Source organism: Condylura cristata, unplaced genomic scaffold, assembly GCF_000260355.1.
Source record: "Condylura cristata isolate star-nosed mole 26May11 unplaced genomic scaffold, ConCri1.0 scaffold00015, whole genome shotgun sequence".
Classification (NCBI taxonomy): Eukaryota; Metazoa; Chordata; class Mammalia; order Eulipotyphla; family Talpidae; genus Condylura; species Condylura cristata.
In genome coordinates, this window is record NW_004567116.1 from 8,456,915 (window position 1) to 8,473,987 (window position 17,073).

At 39.2% G+C, this 17,073-nt stretch overlaps 1 protein-coding gene across 5 annotated transcripts in view; it reads right to left on the reverse strand.

Moving 5' to 3' along the window:
• LOC101629986 (chromosome unknown open reading frame, human C11orf49) overlaps positions 1-17,073 on the reverse strand; it is a 136,808-nt gene that overhangs the window by 73,094 nt on the left and 46,641 nt on the right. For all 5 annotated transcript variants that reach the window (XM_004682852.2, XM_012725417.1, XM_012725416.1 and 2 more), the window contains one exon: positions 8,204-8,334. In XM_004682852.2, coding sequence (XP_004682909.1) covers positions 8,204-8,334 — 131 coding nt within the window. The remainder of the gene's footprint in view (positions 1-8,203; positions 8,335-17,073) is intronic.

Consider the following 17,073-nt stretch of genomic DNA (forward strand, 5'->3'; position numbering starts at 1 on the left):
GACTAGGCTAATTTTTATTAAGGGATTTTACTATGACTATGTCTTGCTATAATAGGTGGTAGATGAGTTATGGTAGTTATTACTTTATATTAATACTCCTACACAATATTGAAAAGTTTATACAAAGCCGTTTCAAAACCAACCCACCTTCTAATAAAAGGGATTTTAATATACTCCATTTAATAACCTATTCTCCGTATAGTGACTGGGAAATGGTAAGCCTTCATATTAATGAACAAAAAAAAATCATTTATATATATTAGGAGGCAGATATATAGTTATTGCCAAAACAAACAAGGTTCTTGCCCTTCTAAAGCTTATAAATTAATAGGGAGACTGACACTCTGAGTCACCCAAAAATATTTAGTCAGAAACTGCTACAAATGATACAACTAATAGTCACAGGAAAATTGGAAAGAGAATAATAAGGAGATTTAATTCAGTGTCACAGAGAAGGTCCCTTTAAAGGAACTGACCTTTAAACAAGACCTGAAAGAGAGGTTAGCAACCTCAGGGTATTAAGTATGGAGGCTAAGGAGGGCTGGGTGGAGAGAGGCTGGTGGCAAAGCATTCCAGGAATGCTTGTGTGACTTGTGTGACAACCCCAAATAACCGAAGTAGGGGGAGAAATTAAATAGAGGGCAAGATTACAGTGACTGGAGGTAGAGAGGTGGCTGGAAGGAATATCAACTGTTAGTGTTCTTCTTGGAGGAAAGACAAGAAAGTAAAATGAAAACAAACAACCAAAAACAAGGAACTGAGAAGAAAGTTAAAATGAGAGAAAAAGGTAGAGAGAGCTGCTGACTGGCCTCCTCAGGTTTTGAGGGGAACATGAGCAAGGTGAGGCACTGGGAGAGCAGGCCAACAGACCCAGCGAAGAGAAATACTGGGGAGGGTTTTTGTTGTTTAAAAAAACCACAGAGGTACCAAACAGGCTTTAATATTTGAAATAAGACAGCCACCCAATCCTGAAATACGCATTGTCAAGTCTCACAGAATGGTGAGGATGAGGATTAGTGACAAACAAAATCAAGTGGAAGTTTGAGGCAATGACACAGAGAAGTTGGACCAAAGGCTTAATGTCAGCCTTGAGATCGCTTCACCTATCGTACATTAGATTTTTTTTTTTTTAGGAAAAAGGAATAGGTTTTTACCATATGATCATACAAACCTAGTGCAATTTTCTGCTTCCTAGAATACCAGGGATCCCCCCCCCCATTCTTTGGTTTTCAGACCAGAAAATCCAGGAGAGCAGGAATTCCTGTGTGTCCCACTTGCTGCTTTATCACTAGCAACAATATATACATGCTGTTAAAGGGAAGAATATATATGTCTAGACTATGGAGGCAAAATCATAGAGAGTTGAGAGTAAAACTGAAAGGTGGGCAGAAAGGGAGGGAAGGAGAACAAAATGGGAGAGACAAAACTTCAGTACTTCAGCTCTGTCATTCATTCTTGACTTCTCTCCCACAATACAACACCCTGTCAGTCAGCGACTCCTGTCACTCCAACTGCTGAATAATCGCTCTTCATCTCCTCGGCCACTTCCTGCTGTATTATAATTGTTGCCCAAGTGATTTCTGTCTTCAGTCTTACCACCTGCCTTTGATTCTCTTTTCCATGCTTTTGTCAAGATCATATACAAAAATGCCACAAAGTGACGAGCTCTTACTGGTTTGGGGAGAGAGCATAAACCTTTTAGGGTATCCGGAGCCCCTGATCACCTGTGGGGCACACATTCAGTTGGCTCATCAGTCATGAAGAATTTGGCCTTTGTGAAGACATAAGCTAATATGAGCTGCGCTGCTTACAAGCTTTGTGGCTTTGTACGAGTTGCTTCTCTCCGTTTCCCTAGGTACAAAACTGGATAATAATCATACCAGTTCACCTGTCTGCTGTGTGAGTTGAAAGAAAACATTCCTGGCATGGTGCTTAGTGGCGGGCATGCATACATTTAGTACTATTTTCTAATGTTTGTGATGATGCTTCCTTCTTAAGTGCAAAGCACCAGCCACAGTAAGTCTTTCCTTTTCCTAAAGGAACCATGTTTTTCCTTTCATGTCATCATACTTTCAAAATTCTTGGCTCATCTTTTTAGGATGTACTCAGTATTGGCTTAAGTTCCCTGTTAATCTTATAGTCACCCCAATTGTCTTTTTTCCTTATACCACTGTCCCCAATTTTGCAGTAAGAACTATTCCCTTTCTAATATGCCTGAATCTTATACATGACTCTAATAATCACTTATACTCTATGGAAATTATTTCTAGACTATTCTGTTTCTTTTCCCAGATAGTGAGCTCCTTAACAGCAAGTGTTATTATTTACCCACTTGTATTTCAAGCGTTACACACTCCTAATGGAGAACACATTAAAGCAGTAACAATTATCTCCAGTTGACTTTCTGGCGTTTTCACTTACTAGATGCGTAATCTTATTAAAATCATTTCATTTTCTGTGCAAGGTAGATAATAAAGATATCTATCTAACACAGGGTTGTTTTGAAGAAGAATGAGGTAATACGCCACAGGAAGTGTTTGGCAAATGTTAACTGCCGTTATTATTTTCATTTCTAATATGGTATTCTTCATGTCTAGAAAAATATATTTATTTGATCTTTCTAATCACTTCCATTTATCTCCAAATCACAGTCATGTCTTCCTTTAAATACTTGGGCATAACTGTTTGGCTTAACTATTCACAAGATCTCGTTAGCTAATTTTTTCATCTCTGTTATTTCTGGGTCTCTCATTCTATTGGTTGATTTCTCTCCTGGTTACAGGTCATAGCTTCCCGCTTCTTCGAATGTCTGGTCATTTTTAATTTGGATGTCAGACTTTGTGAATTTTATGTTGTTGAATATTGGATTTTGTCGACTTCTTTTAGAGTACAGAATTTTTCTAATATATAATAGTTTGCAAATAGGATTAATCCTGTTTGCTTTTAAGCTTTTGAGGACTCTACCCACCGTCCTCTGTGTTGTAAGCTCCCCACTCCCTCTGATAAAAGTATGCCACACCTGCCCCTGCATATCCTCCAGGAATTGTTTGCCTCCTGTTTACTGGTGGCTCTTTTTTTCCAAACTACACGTGTGGAATTTGTAGTCAGACTCGTATACCTCCTCGTAGTTCCTTGGAGCTCAGTGATCAATTCCCCCACCCTCTCTGGTACTCTGCCCTACTTGTTGCCTCCTCAGCTCAGTAAGACAGCCGGGCTCTCTGGCCATTTCCCTCCTGTACTGTCATTTGCCAACTGCCTCCCAGGAGCTACCGACCTGCCCTGACTGTTGTACAGTGTCTGAAACAGTTGTCTCAAATGCTTCGATAGTCTAGTTGTTTGTGTCAGGAGCAAAATTCCCTTAGTAGGTACTTAACCATGGGCAGAAAAAAAAAATTGTGATCACTAATTTTTTTTGTGTGATCACTAATTTTTAATAAAAAATTTTATATTCTTTGGTAAAAGCACAAATCTCAAAATTAAATTCTGATCAAGAGTAAACCATGGACAAAAGTTCTTTTGACCCACTATCCTTAAATATAAGTCAAGAGAATTTTTATCTTTGCCAGACATGGGGAATTCAGATAAAGCTTTCCATTTGAAGGAAATACCAAAGCAAGAAGTTGAATTTAAAGGTTTATTACACTTGAATCCCTCTTTTTGCTTCCAAGAGACTGCAGTTGCTCAGAGAGCAAGCAGCTTACTGTAGTCTTTGCGAGCTTTTATGAAATTCAGACCTAGGAAAATTAGCATTATTTAATACTCAGTCGTGCAAAAATGACATTGCATCCTGTTCTTGCTAAAAACTGGGATAAAATATTTCTTACCAGAAGGGATCATTAGCTCCTCATTTTCTACAGGCGGCATTCTTCTTTTGCTACCTCCTAAAAGAGCACATTTCCTCCTGCTAATGCTGAAGTATACACATGATGCTCTAAGGTGGTTTATTTGCAGGAAAACAATGTAGTAGTAGCAGCACTACTGGTGCTTGGTATTTTTTCTTATTATTATTTTAAAAATGAGGGGCCCTCCCTCCTGGTGCAGCAGGTTAAAGCACAGCACTAAGAAGCTAAAACCACTTCAGCATGATGAGTTCTATCCCCGGCCCTAGAGGTGACCCACAAGGCATGGCAGACCTCTCCTGACCCGCCCACTGCTCAGCATACTCTGTCAATCTGCCTGTTCTGCTCCCCACTCTGTCTCTGGTGAAGCCTCTCACCACCCCTGCACCTCTGGCCTGTATCCCAGTTCTATCTGCATAAATAAATCTTTTTTTAAAAAAAATGAGGCACAATAAATACATTCATTTGGAACCATGCTTCTGAGTGTTTACTCATTCTGAATTCAAATTGGGGATCAACACATTCTGGGACTGAAAGATGTTCTAAAGTTTCCTTTATGAAGAAATGAAGACTACATTAAAAATAGTTAACCAAAGAGTTTAGGATCACCTAGACAGAAGTGTTGCATTTGGTCTTGAAAGAATCAGGGCTGGTGTGGCAGACCTCTTCTGACCCACCCACTTTCTCCCTTCAGCAGTGTACTTCGTCAATCTACCTGTTCTGCTCCCCACTCTGTCTCTGGTGAAGCCTCTCACCACCCTGTACCTCTGGCTTGTACCACAGTTCTGTATGCATAAATAAATAAGTCTTAAAAAAAAGGAAAAGAAGGAATAAGAGGCTGTCTGACAAAGCAGCATAACATAAGTATCAGGCATAAACTCTAGTAGGTCTTGTTTATGGCACAGAGAAACAAGGAGAATATGGAGCTGCTCCCTCTCAGCTGGATGAATTACTGGCAGCTGCTATAAGAAAGATAAAGAAACCCACATCTGTTTAGAGTCCAATGTTATATGGATCCCTTGTGATAGTAAATAAATTCTTGAAGAGGCCCCACTTCTAAATCAAGAAAAGGATTAAGAATATCTGAAAACTGTTTTCTGTAGTTTCACAGGAACCAACTGTAGTTGTGTACACCATTTTTTAATGTAGTGAGTGTTCAGTAAATATTTGCTGACTGCTGAAGAGACTACACAAGGATTTGGAAAGACAGGTTCTGATGAGCTAGCACAAACTTTACCTATCCACTAACAGCTCCCAGTTTTGATTATAAACGGATCAGTGGGATAGTTTTTCTAAGCTAGCTTACTTAAAATTGAGTCCATATTGATTTTTGCCCACCAGTGCATTTATTCTATAAAGGAGATGGACTACTCCATGAAGTGCCTTTTGAATTCACGTAATTGAGATGGACGATCTCTAAGGTTACATACCACAGAAGCAGTGATTGGAGGAGTAAAAAAGGCACACAGGAAAGTGGTAAATCTGGGTTCTGTTTTCAACTTTGTAATCCACTATGCAATCCTTCTGCAGGCAATACAATTTCACTATTTTTAAAATAGTGGGTGTAGTAATACCTTACCTAGTTTTAGGATAGTGGAAATGATTAATGATGTAATAGAGTCCTAGGAAAAAAGTTCCAGTAGTTAAATATAGCTTTGATTTTAATGAAAGTATAGAGCATACCTATTCACTTTCTATAAACTCAAGAACCAGCACATGGTAAGTCGACCAGAAATATTTGTTGAATGAATAAGGAAAATATTAAGGCCTTCTCCTTTGCTAGCATCACTATAGAAACTATCTTAAAGATACGCAATACTTACTCTAGCCAAAAGACACAAAACCACTAATTTAAAAGGACACCTGCACCCCTCGTTTATTATGCAATATTTACAATAGGTAAGATATGGAAACAACACAAATGCCCAAAAATAGATCATTGGATCAAGAAGATGTGGCTTATGTACATAATGGAATACTATTTGGTAATCAAAAAAGATAAACTCATGCCATTTGCGCAACATGGATGGAACCAGAAGGGATCAAGCTCAGTGAAATAAGCCAGAAAGAAAAAGAAAAATACCAAATAGGTATTTTATAGGAAGAATAGAGAGGAACCAAATAAGGGATTAGTAAAAATATATAATAATAAATAACAATCACAATCACAACAAAACTAGTAAGCAACCATAACTAAGAGACATTCTTCAAGGGAGGGAGAGGAAAAAGATCAAAACAGAACAGAGAAGAGCACAAGGGACTATGGTGATAATGGTTCATGGTGGGAATTTTACAGGGAAAATACAACGATGCAAAAGATATAAATAAAAAAATAGATTGTAAAAAATGATATTCGATACATAATTGGAAAAACCCAAATATGAAGGTGGGAAGCAAATGTGAACAAAGGCTGTAGAGATTCTAAAGCTGAAAACTTTGCAACAATTTCATCTACTTTAATATTCTGTAGATAAGAAATTAACTTCATTTTTTTAAAAGGAGCTCTACCAGGAGTCCTTTGTCCTTCATCTTACCAAGATTAAATCTCAATAAAGAGTTAAACCATTCGTAGACCACCTCCTTCTGGATCAAGGTTTAGTGTAGAGCAGAACAGCTCCCTTGCTGGGACCTACTGGAAGTCAGTCCTTGACACAAGGGTTTGTAAAGGGTGAAAGCATAAGAAAAAAGTCTCAATAAAGACATTTTCAATCAATGGTTTGCTTAATATTTTCCTTGGAATATAGTTATAAGATGCCAATCCAAGAGTATGTAAAATATAAAAATAACCTACCTCTGGCACATGGCTCTTCTCTGGAGAATTCCAAGGTGTTAAGAAAATCTTACTTTAATAAATTATACTCTGCTTCCTCCAACCTATATTTCTAGAACATGACCTTTATTTGCTACTTAACAAAGCTTTTAAATTGTATCATAAAAGAATTTCAACTTTTCAAAAACAACATATTACATTATCCAAATTAGCCAAGGGCAGAAGAAACCCAGATGTCTATGGCTAGATGAGTGGATGAGCAAAATGTATATACTTACAATGAAATATTATTCAGCCTTACAAAAGAAGGAAAATCTGACACCTACCACGATTACGTTAAGTAAGTTACTCACAAAAGGATAAAGATTACATGACTCCACTAGCATGAGGTAACCAGTGTGGTCTAATAATACACAGAGACAACAAGTAGAATGGTAGTTGACAGGGACTTGGGAAAATGGGAAATGGGGAGCTTGTGTTTCATGGGAACAAAGTTTCAGTTTGGGAAGATGCAAAGGCCCTGGAGATGGATGGTAGTGATATTTCAGAACAAGGTGCATGTACTCATGCCACAGAACTGCATGCACTTACCTGGGAACTGATCACTGGTCTCACTCCCCTTACAAGCCAAACCCAATCTGAATCCTGTGGCCTCTATCTCTGAAAATGCTCCTTTGAGCACCATGGACATGGCCTTAGTTTTTGACTTGTGTTATTTCTCACCTCAGCTGCAAATCTCCTGTGTTTCCTTCCTCTCAGTCTCATTCTCTCAGTCATTTCCACTTACTTTAGAAAGATCTTTCTACAATTCAGATATCACATTACTTTCCTGCTTAAAATCCTTAAGCCAATTCCTACAGAATAAAATTTCTTTTTAATGGCCAAAAAACGGTCTTTTAGGACCTGATTCTCTTTCTTTTATGCTTTTATAAGAAAGACCCAGCCTCCTTCACAAACTCCAGCCATCCTGATGTCAGTTTCTTATTAGTCCAGGTTCTTTCATGCTTCTACACCATAGCGCATGCCCTAACTAGGATGTTCTCTCCTTTATCCATATGGATAACTCCTTATCAACTTAGAGCAAATAATTCGCAGGAGAACCTTCTCTAGTTCACTCTCCCAGTTCTCATAGTACTCTCAAACCATCCTGTACTTAGGAATAACTTTCTCTGTATTCACATCATTCCTTGAACTTACTGCACAGTATCTTGATATCCAAGAGCAAGGTCTCTGGAGCCAGATTGCCTGGCTCTGTAGCATTTACTGTGTGCCTGCCCAGTTACCTAACCCCTCTGAGCCTGAGTTCCATTAGTTATAAAGTGGGGATTACAGTATCTCCCACAGAAGTGTGGGGAAGATTAAATGAATTACTATGTAGAGCACTCAGCCCTATGCTTGGCTCTTAACAAGTGTCACTAATGACGGCAGTGGTGGTAGTAACAGTGGTGTTACGATTTCTGACACAGACAGATCATGCCTCAAGGTTAGTTGTTCCAAGGGTCTTGAATAGCATGCACTTAATTTCTATCAGAAAAAAATGAAGGACATTTGGGAGGAAGAAAGGAAGGCAAGGAAGCAATTTGGGAAGACTTACCACCATTCTTGCCCACAGTTCGGAAGCATCTCCAGAAGGCGCGTAAGAATGATGCCCTATTATGAGGGGTGGCTTGGATGAAGCTGAATTCTCGAAAGAGAATGTGAGTTCCCTGACACACGCTGTTAAAACTGCAAGAAGAAAAATCAAGAGATCTCATTAGGTAGATAGTTCCAGATGCCTGAAATCAGAATGGAAAGTCAAAATAAATAGAATCACTGTCAACATGAGAGAACATCTCCAAATTTTCTCCTAAAAACCTCTGAACTATATAGGTCAGACCAAGTCCTTCTGTGAAGAATTCTCTTCACATCACCACACCTCTCTGAAAGCTCATGGAATGCAATTCCTGTTAGCACTCCCCCTCCCACATATGGACACTAAGGAAGTCTTCATCAGTCACTGGAACAATGCAGAGGGAAATCTTTGCCTCTTTACTGGATGATACTGGCACTCAAATCTTCTAGGAGAATGTTTCTCTCTCATGTAGCACTTAGAATTATGTTCCCTTATTCTCTCTGTACGCTCCTTGATCCATACTAGCTTCCATAAGAATGATATAGCTTTCTGGGGGGTATCTGATGGTTCCAATTTGGGGTGGTGCTGTATGCCTCTCTTGACAACAACCTCAGAGGCAAATTCATGTGCCAAAGGATAGAAAAGGTTCCAAGTAGAACACTAATGGCAATCAGAAACAAGGGTAAAAGTGGCCCCTGAATGAGAGGATGAAGCAAAACCCCAGAGCCCAAGCACGTCATTGTTTGAGCTGAGCTGAGGAAGGGAAAAGGACTGCGGCCAGAGAGGCTGTTCAGGCCAGTGGGACCGAAGGGTGGAAATTCCACCAAAACTAGGCAATTACCCAATAGTCATCACTACCAGAGTCAGACTTCAGGTTCCAGAAAACTCCCAAGTTCCCTAACAAGTAAATCATGAGTGGAAAATGTGTTCACCTTTATGGAAAAGCAGGCATTAAGCTGAGTGTGGCAAGCAAAGGAGGGACAGTGGTTATTCTAAATACCTGTTTTCATCTGTTGATCTTTTAATAGGGGGAAAAATCTGAACTGCTAAACTGAAATGGGAAAATTTCAGAAGCCATCTATGCCATTTTCCTTTTCCCCTTCTGACCAAATTCCAAAGGAAGCACCTGAGTGGCCGCTAACAGAATGTGTTACTACTTAGGATAAAAAGTAGGTGCCTCTTGTTAACATTAACAACGCTGTATGAAAAGCAAATTATGTATTCTTCTTTCCTCATGGAAAACAAACGTAGAAATATACTTTTATATTTCCTCTTTCATACTTCAAGAGGAAGTATGAAGACAGTATCTGACACAGGATTAGGTTAGAGATTTTTCTAAAAGGCAATAAAAGTGTTAACTCTGTTTGTGGCAGTTCTGTTATTTTGACCAAAGAAAAATGAAAATTAAAGCAAGTGAACTGTTACAGGTAAATGGAGTAGGTCACATTTCTAGCAATTGAAGTAAAAAATGGTAACATTCTCGCCTAAATGTATGACGCTATCCAGCAAAGCACTAGTCCCAAAGTGTATCTCCTATCCCCTAAAAGGAAAAAAGCTGGTGTCTAGGTCAGGGTATAGGCTGTAAAAGAATTACTTCTGTGAAATGATGCCTTTAGTGTAAATTTTTAAATATACATCTTTCAAACCCGAAATAATTTATGCATGGAAGAATATGGCTGAGCCTCTTTGTACAGAAAAGTAAGAATTTATATGAGAATTTATAAAATATGAATTTGACAAAACAAACTGATAGGGCTCAGGCACAAAACATTGAATATAAAAGGATGGAGGACTGTATTTACAGTACTGACTTTAGATAATGCATACCAAATGAAATCCACATTTAACTAAAAATAATTAGAACTGCCTGATTAGAGTGGCAACTGGGCTTATGGAGGATCAAGTTACTTTACCTAAAAAGTTAAAAGATGTTAAACAATCAGGTAAAATGTCTATTAACAACAGAAACTGCGACATTGTTCAAAGCTTAACTGTTTCTCTTCCATCCGAAATACCTCTTCCTACATGCACTTGTTAAAATTCTAGCCAATCTTTCAGCACCATCTCGAGTGCCATGTTTCACATGAAAGATTTTCCTCATTTCACCTCGATGCCCAATTCTCCTGACTTCTCTCTTTATGGTAGTCCCAACTAAATACTTTATTTTATAGTTACTATATTCATTTTCCCTACTCAATAGTAAGTTCTATGGTGTAAATTATTAAGGTGCATTCATCTTTGTCTCTATTACATTGCCTAATTTAGTAGAGTTGTCTTAGAAAGATAAGGAAAAATAGATAAGTAATACCACTTAAAAGTATCAGGACTTAGGGCCATCCCTGCTGGTACAGCGAGTTAAAGCACAGCACTGCAAGCGAGCCACTACCTGCCAGCCACTTCACTGCCAGTTCGATCCCTGGCCCTGGAGGTGACCCACATGGCAAGACAGACCTCTCTTGTCTCAGCAGTGTACTTCATCAATCTGCCTGTTCTGTGCCCTGCTTTTGTCTCTAGTGAACCCTCTCATTGCCGCTGCACCTCTGACCTGTACCCCAATTCTGTATGCATAAATAAATAAATCCTTTAAAAAAAGTATCAGGACTTATATTTGCAGTTAGCACATTGGAAGTACTCAAAGGCTACATTTAAGAAACTTTGTAAAAGTCTGGACTATAATATTGCTGAACAAACTCTACAGATACAGGTTTTGTGGACTCCACCCCCACCCCAGACATGGGAACTACAAATCCCAGCATCACCAAAGAGAAGCATGCAGGTACCTGAGGGTGGAGTTAAGCAGCCAGGTTTGGATACAAAACCGGACATGTGGGCTTTGGGGCTTTCTTGGCTCTTCACCGGCTTTCAGTGTGCTAGTCAGGTTCCGAGTCAGCAGAACCGGTAGGATGCATTAACTTATCTTATGCTCTCTTTCCCTGCGTTACTCATTTCCCTTGTAAATAAACCCATTATTAACCTTTTTGTGTGTGCCTGCAGTTGAATCTTAAGTTGCCAGACCCACAGTCAGGCAACCCAATGTGAATTGGGTTACCCTTGTAACACAAGGACTATACAGAAAAGGTCATACAGAATACTGTAAAAAGTAGCTATTTCCTCTTTAAAAAAACAAAACTAAGGACATTAAGTTGTAAGAATTCACTTGTTATGTAAATTCTACATAAACATCTTGACTGAATATTTAATAGCAAAAAGCCAGCACTGACTTAAATTACTTTGATGAAGCAATCAGTAACTCTAGGACTACCAAAGAATTAAATATAAATGCAACCATAGTAGATTTATATACATACATCATCCTTCAGATTCCACATATAGAAGCAATAAAGAACAAAAATAACCAGATTAAAATATTCCAATTTATTCTCAGTGTGCTATGAAAAGAAAGCTCCAAGCTCCCACAACATTCCCTGTCTTCCAAGTACTCCCTGCTCTTACCCAAACTGCAAATGGCCTTAACTTACACAGATGTTAACGTAACAGTGTAGTCTAGGCTATTCTCTTACTTCCTTTTTTCTTTCTAAAACCAGGTTAGTTCATCAGAATAGACAATTTTCTACTCAGGGTTTTTTCCTGCTGCTTTGAGATGAGTTTTATTTGCAAGGAACTCTAAACAGATCTATCAAGGAAGCAAAATATAAGATCACACCCAATCTGCTGCACAGACTGGCCACACCAAGGTGATAGAAAACAGTACAGAGGACTTTGGCCTCTGAAGGGTAACTAAGGCCAAAGACCCCAGGTATGTTAAAAAGAAATGTGACAAAGTTTTTTTGCCTTCTACAAGTAGAAGGAAAAAAGATTCTGTATAGATGAAATACAAAAGAAAATTTGCAGCAATCTCCTACTAGTGAATTGGTAAAAACAGCAAACTTGAGTTTTGCTCTGCAAAAAGTTCAAAAGATATATTCCTATGAATTAACACTCTCTGGATTTGTTCTTTCCTTCCTTCCTGTGAAATTCAGATGGAGCCTAACGCTCTTAAACATTTCCCTTCTATTGCCTATCTGGTAGAGAATCTGGCAGTGTTAACTTGATGAGGGAAATCAGCAAAGCACGGTCTACGCTGCAGAAGTGTAAAGCAGTTAGATAATACACTTCACCAATTTCTCATATTGTACTACAAACAAGTTTCTGCACAAAACAACAAGAACTCATCGGTCCTTGGTCACTGTGCGGAGACAGGTGAACCAACTTGGAGAGCAGAGCATCACTGCAGGGGGAGGGATTCATCATTTCTGCAACAGCAAAACAATGAAATCAGCTCACTGGTTCACTCTCATGCCTCAGCACTGACATTTCATCCCAAGATTTTTTTTCTGCCTGTCTGAGTAATCCTCAGTAGCAGAGCTAGTTTGTAGACCATGACATCAGTGAGATCATATTTTATGGCATTATGAAGAGAAAAACTCATGAGAGCCTCACAGGCTTTGAGAGTGATGCAAAGCTTCTGCAGTGGGATGCTGAGTTCTCTGTCCTAAGGGACTTCACCAAGCGCTCATCTGTCACCAATTCCCAGAAAGAATCTTCCTAAAGCTGTGGAAGAGAGCATGTATACCATCCTGGGCTGATGCTAAGGGAAAAGGGTGTTTGCAGATGGGTAGTCAGCAAGTGAATTCTCCCCAAGGAGGCTGGGCACAGGACTCAGTTCCCATGAGTTCTTCCTCTGAAAGCACGCTGTTCTGCATGGGATCCTTCTTTATAATTCAGCTAGGCCCCCTGCCAGAGTTAAAACATGTTTGAAACTCTCTTTTTTGAGACTTCAAAGTTCAAAACTTAATGCTGAAGGCCTGGCATGCTATAGCCTTTACCCCATCACCACAGCTCCTTAGCAGTCGTCAGTAGAGAAGCGATCTGCTCACGACCCCTTGCAGTTTAAGTGGGATGGTTCAGTTCATGCCAACAGAAACAGGCACCTCACAAAGGCGCCTGAAGATGGGGAATCAATGCAAGAACCCTGGAAGAAGGTTATTACATACTCTGGTGCCAGAAATTTAAACTATAAAAAGACAATTAGTAGTAACTTAGAAAATGCCTTTCCAGCTCTTAAAAAACAGGAAACAAAGTTGCGTGTAGACTGTATTTTTAGCTACATTAAAATAGATCTGCACAGGGAAGATGATTAAAGGTTGAAAAGATAATATTTACTGTATTAGGGTTGTTGGCTTTTCACTGATTTCTTCCTGTCTTCCAGATATTTTGCAATGTTATTTTATGTTAATATTTTAAATTGTTTTTCTTAAGTTACCATAAATCTCTACAAGGCCTCTAAACAGACCTCTTAATAACAGAACTCCCAGGAGCTTGCCTAATTTCACTTGAAATCCAGAGTAATTGTATTTTCATGGTTTCTCTAGGGAAACATTTCTGAGCATTAAAGGAAAAGTCTCTGGACAAGAAATGTTCCTTTTTAGGCCCTCCCTGGTGGCAGAAAGGGTTGAAGCACAGCACTATGAAGCTACCCACAGCCACTGCAGCACCAGTTCAATCCCTGACCAGAGACAGGTGACCCACATGGCACAGCAGACCTCTCCTGACCAGTCCACTGCTCCCTTAGCAGTGTATTTCAGTCAATCTGTCTGTTCTGCTCCCCACTCTGTCTCTGGTGAATCTTCTCACCACCCCCTCACCCCCACACTTGTGGTCTATAGCCCAGTCCTCATCTGTGTAAATAAATAAATCTTTTTTAAAAAATGTTCCTTTTTAGAATGTTGCAGTGTTTCTGTTACAGTTGCCCTTGGGCAACAGTCACATCTCATTCTTTCTTATGTGCTCCCTATAACCTGTCATGTCATTTCTCTTTAGCTCAGTCTTTCAAATATCACATCTCTCTTACCAGTTGGCTTACCCCATCTGCACTACTTTCATCTACCACAGATGAATTGGTGCGGGCAGAGCCACCTCAGTCATTCATACAGACCTGCCATTTCTCCCCAACAATGTGATCTTCTCTACCTCCAGGCCGCCAAACAGCTTTGGTCTGCTTTACTGTTAGATCACATAACAGCCACTCTTACAGTGCCACATTAGTTTTCTAACGCAATATTACTTTCCTTTTAGTTTTTCCCCCTCCCAGTGCAAAACTTGCTTTGCTCAACACTAGATAACTTTAAAGGTAAATTCCATTTTATTGTCTTCCCAAAGCTGTAGCTTTTAGATTTTTTTGATGTTATCATTTTGTTCTCACTAGGATCCCCCAAATGTCCTGATATCATCTGCAGATTCCACTGAAAATGCCACAGTATTTTTGTGGATCCCTAAAATGTTATGCATCCCGGCCCGGCCCTCCCTGGTGGCGCAGCGGGTTAAAGCACAGCACTAAGAAGCTAAAGCCACTTCCGCATGAGTTCGATTCCCACCTGCCCCGGAGGTGACCACATGGCGAGGCAGACCTCTCCTGACCCGCCCCCTGCTCCCCTCAACAGGGTACTTTGACAGTCTGCCTGTTCTGCTCCCCACTTTGTCTCTGGTGACTCTCCCACCCTCCGCATCTCTGGCCTGTACCCCAGGTCTGTTTGAATAAATAAATAAATCTTTAAAAAAAAAAGTTATGCATCCCTTTCTCACTGCCACCCCTATTTGAGAATTGTAGGTGCTACACTTATCAACTCTTTAGACTAAAGTCCAGCAAATAATTCTCAAATCAGCATCCTTCTTGTTCAAGATGATAGGAATTAGGCTGGGAAATAAATGCTTCAGACAAATGCTTTAGTCATAGGCCAAGTCTCCTTGGATTTGACCATAATTCAACATGACAGTAAAATTGATACCTTCATAAAAACCCCTCCAACTTTTCTTACCAACACATTGGATTTCAAAGTCACTTTGGTATATTTTCCTATTTCCAATAGAAAATTTTATTTCTAGGGGCCCTCCCTTATAGCACAGTGAGTTAAAGCACAGAACTATGAAGCTAAAGTCACTTCAGCACAAGTTTGATCCCCAGCCAGGGAGCTAACCCACATGGTGCTGCAAACCTCTCCGGTCTCGCCCACTGCTCCCCTCAGCAGTGTGCTTCATCAATCAGCCTGTTCTGCTCTGTCTCTGGTGAATCCACTCACCATGCCTGTACCCCAGTTCTATATGCATAAATAAATGATTTTTTAAATAAATCTTTTTTAAAAAGAAAATTTTGTTTAGTAAAGATACACAGGGATGAAACTCAATAGCAGGCAGAATTTTGCGTCAAACTCGTGTAAATAAATGAGAAATCTAAAAATCAAATAATAAAACAAGCAATCTAATGTGTTATTTGGTTAAGGACCTCAGAGGAAGATGTAACACAAAGAAGACCCTGGGACACTTGCTCCAGAAATTCTGAACACAAGAAATTTAGCAAGGAGTCCCCGACCCCTAAACACCTGTTTGTCAGTTGAGTCTTGAATTCATTCATGTGATTAAAAACCTTATTAATACTGACTTATCCTAGAATATGATCACTCTAATTCTCTACTTAGTACCCTTTAGCCAAATCAGTCTCCTTAAAGGTCAAAGAATATTTCTCAATTTTCCTTTGTGATTGATTAAAATCACTCAGTAGCTATCAATGACAGAATTTAATGAAAATCTGTACTTAAAATTCACTTTCCTGACAAAACTTTAAATATTTGCTTCAAGGAAGGAATATTTTGTTTGTTTGTATTCAAGTTCTGTGGCCCTCTTATTTTCTTACCAACTCATTGGATTTACTTTTTAAAATATATATACATACATACATATATATGTATGTATATATATTTTAAAGGGGGACAGAGAAATTGAACACAAACAAAAACCTTACTTTATAAAGTAAGGTATGGGCAGAAATTCTACTCTTGGATTTATATTCAAATGAATGAAAGTAGGAATTTAGACAGGTACTATGGCAGCATCATTCGGAATAGCCAAAAGGTGAAGCAACCAAAGAGTTCACTGATGGACAAATGGATAAACAAAATGTGTCCTAGACATGTAATGTTATTCCACCTCGAGAAGGTTGGAAATTGTGATAGAGGCTACAGTGTGGAGGAACCCTGAGTACACTGAGCTAACTGAAATAAGCCAGTCACAAACAGACAAATATTAACATCATCAGAAGTAAAATGGTGGTTATCAGAGGCGAGGAGGAGGGGGAGAAGGGCACTAGTGCTTAATGGCTAGAGTTTGTCTCAGAACCTGAAAAAGCTCCAGTGGTGATGTACACCAGATGTACAATGATCAATGCATTTAATTCTACAGAATAGTACGCCTTACGTGATTAAAAGGGTAAATTGTATGCAGCATATATTTCACCAAAATAAAAATTAAAGAAAGGAAGATACTGGAATCAAATAGTACCCAGTATGTGTTCTACAGAATGAGCTGATGGAATGAGAAATTGGAATTGAGAACCACAACAGTTTTTAGAGTGGTTCTGAAGTTAAGAATGACTGAATGACTATCGCCTGCTACTGAAATCCAGACTGCAGTGCCGGTCTCACTGAGAAGCTTGTATGCAATCAGAAGCACAGCCTCATCGGAGACCTATAAATCTGATTCTGCATTTTAACAAGAACCCACACACTATTGACGTGAACACCAGTAGGGGCAAACCTTACCACAGCCACAAGCTTCGCCCTTTTGGCCCAAGCACTTTGGCCTCAATTATTTTTTATCTGTAAACTGCTGATCACAAAGAAGGCTTACTGCTTAAGGGTGCCAAAGAGTAAATGTGATAATAACACCAGTGGTGTAAAGCCTGGCACTCTATGGGACTATTATTATTTCTACTTCATGGCTAAGAAATCTGTGCAAGTTTATTGTAGGGGTTTTTCTAAAAAGAGTAGACTTAGGATGTCCATTTTTTCCAGAGGGTAAGA